Source organism: Nannospalax galili, unplaced genomic scaffold (assembly GCF_000622305.1).
Source record: "Nannospalax galili isolate Female #2095 unplaced genomic scaffold, S.galili_v1.0 scaffold3054, whole genome shotgun sequence".
NCBI lineage: Eukaryota > Metazoa > Chordata > Mammalia > Rodentia > Spalacidae > Nannospalax > Nannospalax galili.
The window spans coordinates 11,946-16,525 of NW_008334940.1; the positions used below are offsets into that span (position 1 = coordinate 11,946).

Below are 4,580 nucleotides of genomic sequence, written 5' to 3' on the forward strand. Positions count from 1 at the left end.
ATTTTTTCCATCTGGGCATTGACTGCTCTAAGATCTTGGAGAAGTCTGTATTTCCCTGATTTCTTTTTAATAACAAATATTTGGGTATTATGTTTACTGAGAGAGTGCTTGATGTGGCCAAGCCTCAATTGTTCAGCTATCAAATTTTTGAGGGCAGATAATTTAGGTTCTATTCTAGGCCACTGGTCCACCCAAATGGCATCATTGCAGATCCAGGTGATGGGGATTGGCTCAGGGGCCAAGATTGGAGTCAATCCTGGGTGGTCAGTGGCCATTAAGATTGGGGGTGTTGGGCAAAGTGTTGTCCTTTCCCTGATAGTCTCAAGTTATCGTGCAGCATGATATCATCATAAAAGGCATGGTCATCTTTGTTAAAGACTGTGCCCATGTCCTCTAGGATATCTCGACCCCATAAGTTTCATGGAATGTCTGCTACTATTGGGGTACCTGTGCACTGGTTCCCATCCAAGTCCTTCAAATATACTGGATGTGTGACCAGCTTGGTACCTTGTGTGCCACCAACTCTTTTTATTGGTGGGCCTGACTGGTATTTGCAATGAGGGAATTTAAGGGATTCAGTTTCTGATATAATGGTGGCATTAGCCCCTGTGTCAACTAGGCCCTTTATGGCAGTTCCATCTAGGAACAGGGTTATTAGTGGGGAATGGTTGAGGATTGGGAGAGTCCTTAATATCTGTCTCATTTCTGCTCTTGTGGGCGGGGCTGAGGGGCTCCCTAGGTAGAGTTTAAAGGAGCCAAGTCTGGTTGAGGCTGTGACCTACAGTCTTTAGCCCAATGGAACCCTTTTTTGGGCTTGGGGCAGTGATTCTTGGGGTGGACTGTACCTCTTAGGCAGTGGCTTCAAAAGTGGCCAAGCCCCCCACAGTTCCAGGAGCCTTCCCGTGTGCCAAAGTGGGTGGGTTTTCCTTGTGATGAAAGAGTCTCCAAGGAGGTGGTCAGAGCCTCAATTGGGCCTGCCCTGGGGTCTAAGTCTCTAGTAGCGAGTACCCATTTGTGAATGTTATCATTGCGGACAGGCGCGATAGCATTACGAGTAGGGGTGTTTAGTCCTTCCCAAGCTAACTGTTTGATAAGCACCTCTCGGGTGGGTCCAGACTCTACCCTCCGCTCTACTTCCTCGGTGACACAGGTAAGGAAGTCCATGAAGGACTCCCCTGACTGTTGAATCAAATTACGGAAAAAGACTTGTGGGTCATGGGGGAGCAACATTTTAGGGCCTTAAATGCCAGGTCAGAAACTTGTCGAAAATAGGCATGGAGGCCAATAGTAGACTGGAAGATGAGGTCAATATATTGTCCGCATCCTGTGAGCATGTCCAACATAATGTTGAGGCCATATTGGAGATTTAGGCATACCCTGGTTTTCAGCCAGATCGTCATAGGCTGTGCGCCAGTTTAGAAAGACTGAGGGTTCTAAGACTGCCTTTAGTAAGTTATCCCAATCATAGTGGGTTTGTAAATGTAAGGACCACTGGTGAAGAACCTGTTTGAAATATGGGGAGTCAGGGCCCGATTGCTCAGCTGCCTTGCAGATAAGAACGAGGTCAGCAAGTGGGGTGGGCAGCCATGGGCACTGTGCCACATTGTGGCTGATGTTAACCGGAAATGCGGACAAAGGCGGGTGAGGGTTTAAGGAGGACGGTCTAGGAGGGTGGAGCACGTTAGCAGGGGAAAGGGTGGGATGGTTATTGGGGGGGAGAGTAACTCCTTCCACGGGTAATGCAGCGGGGGAATTTCTAGGAATGGTAGCTCTAGGAGAGTATCCTGAGATATAGGCAAAGGAGCTCCTTCCTCATTGGAAGTGGGCGCAGAGGCAGCGTCCACCTCCGGGTCTGGGAGGTCCGGGGTCAATGTAATAGCCAGATCTACACTAGATTGCTCCTGGCAGTGTTTGTTGTGGGCTGAGATGACTTCCTCAGGAGAGGAGGATTTAAGGCTAGCAATGATGGCCAGGAGGATCGTTACAAACAATGCGGGGGGGAGTGGTCCCTGACCCAACCTCCCTTTTTCGGGCCAGGAAGAGGACCCACATCCACATGTCAGGGTCTCACTTGTTTTCAAGGGAGACCCACAGAGCTAAATTAGTGGCTTCATCCCAAAATTGTTCGATATCCTTTGGTTTTACTTTCAGCTCTCTGGTTTTAAGGAGCACCTTGAGTGCTGCCATTTGTGGTTCCCTGCATTGTGGTGGTAAATTGCCCATTGTGGGAGGGTCTCGTGAAGGGGAATTCACCACAAAGTAGAAGATGAGGGTGACTACCAAGAAGGCACAAAGGAAGCAAAGAAGCACTGTGAGCCACTCGGATGTAAACCACCCCAACATATAAAGGTGTATCGGATCCAAATGTCTGTGCTCAGTGAAGGGCTTCTGGAGGCTGTGACACCTCCAGCCGTATGCTCACACAGTGTCTCCAGGATGGGCAACAGGGTGACCTGAAACCTGGGCTCTGAGTTTGGGGTGGATCAGCCCTTATGAGAACTCACCGGGATGAGCTGAGAGGGGGAAGTTGCCAACATGGGCTTCGGGAACACGTGCAGGGTGTGCCTCCTTGATCTAACAAACTAATCCAACAATAAAGACAACAAACAGGGTGGAGGGGACAGAGGAGGGGGCTACTCGCTCACCCTCGAGCAACCAAAGAAACAGACAAATCCAGGGGCCTTCTTACTGAACGAACAACATCATGGGCAGGGGTCCCTGTTCAGGTGGCAGGTGTTGTAGGTTCTCCTCAGGCCAGCTGTAAAGACCCTGACTTGGATTGGGTCCCCTGCTGGTTAGGGGGGGCAAGAGGCATAGAGTCAATATACAGTCACCGGGAGTCAGGTAGAAGCAAGCACTAGGCCAGGTGCTGTGCTCATTTAATGCAGGAGGTGGCAAGCCTTATATTTCCCTTTTCTCTGCCCCCAAGTCCCTTTAGTCAGCATATCATTTTCTGATTGGTCTGTGCCATGCAGTCTGTCAGCAGCCACTGGGCTCGTGAGCAGGGTATGGGGGAATGGGCTCCTTTTGGCGGGCTATTTGCAGACCAAGAAGTGAAGTGAATTCTTGCTGAATCCCAGGGCTCTGAGTCCACACCATCTTTGGAGGCCTCCTGCTACAGAGAACCAGTCTAAAAGTGGCATCAGCATTTCCTAGGTTTGGGGTCCTTCCCCGAACATAAGTAGAAAGCAAGCCTAGAGCATGCATTTGTACCTCTCTGCCTCCATCTGTGAGTGTGATGTGACCAGCTTCCTCACGCTCCTGCTCCAGTGATTGCCATGTTGTACCTAACTTTGAACTGTGGGCCAAATAAATTCTCTCTCCCTTGAGTTGTTTTGTGACAGTATTTTATCCCAACAACTAGAGAAGAAACTAGGAATGTACTGTGCCTATCACCTGTTGGATCCCTTATCAAAGAGGTTATCCTTTAGGGTGCTAAGATTTTTTTTTTCTGATCCCACTTTCTATCCCCATGGAGATCTATTGCTGGTCAGAAAACTGGATGTTAGTGTCCATGGAAAAATACAGCAATAATTTCCCCCTCTGGACTCTGTAGAGTTGTAAAGATACAAATGCTACCATAACGGACATGAATATCCCATCTCCTTGAAAGGTCACAGGAACTCATCATCTGTTGGAGTAGCAGTAACATCAAAGGGGGTTTCCAGTGTCTGGGGATGCCTTCAAATGAACCTTTGTCCTCAAATGCCTGTATTCTAGCCAGCTTGGTATCCATAGGAGTTTCTGATCTTCAAATTGTATTTTTTTTTAGTAACTTCCCTTTTTTACTTATGAAATATCTGTTTTGTCAGTACATTCTAGAAAATGAGATAATATGTGTAAAATTGTATGGTAGACATGTATATAGTTCAGAACGATACAATTGGGTTCATATTTCATTAGGAAAAGTTTCTTCATCTTTCTTCAAATGAGAATGGTGTGTGTGTCTCTTGTTCTTTTCTTTGGCAGGTGATTGTAAATGAAATGCAGTGGTTTTACTTTGGCAACGTTATCACAGGAAGCAAATAGGGAGAAATCACTCTTGCATGTAGATGAAGAAAATGGAAAAATTTCTTCCAGAAAGCAGCTTCTGCTTGGGAGTCTAATGAATCTTTTTGTGGTGCACCAAAATCAAGGCAATGATTTTTTTCCCAGTGGCAATTTATTTCGAGTTTATTACTTGTGGCAGATTCCTTATACTTTAAATGTGAGGTCTTCAGCAGGCCTATGGGAAGCCAGCCATACAGTGCATTGAGTGGAAGTAGAATCAGAGCAGTTCCTCTCGATGCACAACTCTTACACTGTGACATTAGTGTTGCTTTGGTTAAACCTTTATTTTAAAGTACTCTATCATCTTACAATAATGGTGTTTTATTATGCCTGCTAATCTGGTATTTTGAATACCTTTTACATATTTACTATAAGTAGTTGAAAATACTGTAAAAAGAAGAAAAGGTGAAAACATTTTTTGGTGAATATATTGAAATCTGTTCTGGGAATAAATATATTTTGGCTTCATATACATAATGTGAGGTATTAATGTAATTAATAGATTACATTAATATATTATCATAATATAT

At 45.8% G+C, this 4,580-nt stretch overlaps 1 protein-coding gene across 1 annotated transcript in view; it reads left to right on the forward strand.

Annotated features, from left to right (window-relative positions):
* Window positions 1–2,535: 2,535 nt before the first annotated feature.
* The window catches only part of LOC103731309 (zinc finger protein 58-like), a 5,788-nt gene continuing 3,743 nt past the window's right edge, over window positions 2,536–4,580 (forward strand). Inside the window, exon 1 of the mRNA XM_017797298.2 lies at window positions 2,536–2,559. Within this exon, the coding sequence (XP_017652787.2) occupies window positions 2,536–2,559 (24 nt within the window). The remainder of the gene's footprint in view (window positions 2,560–4,580) is intronic.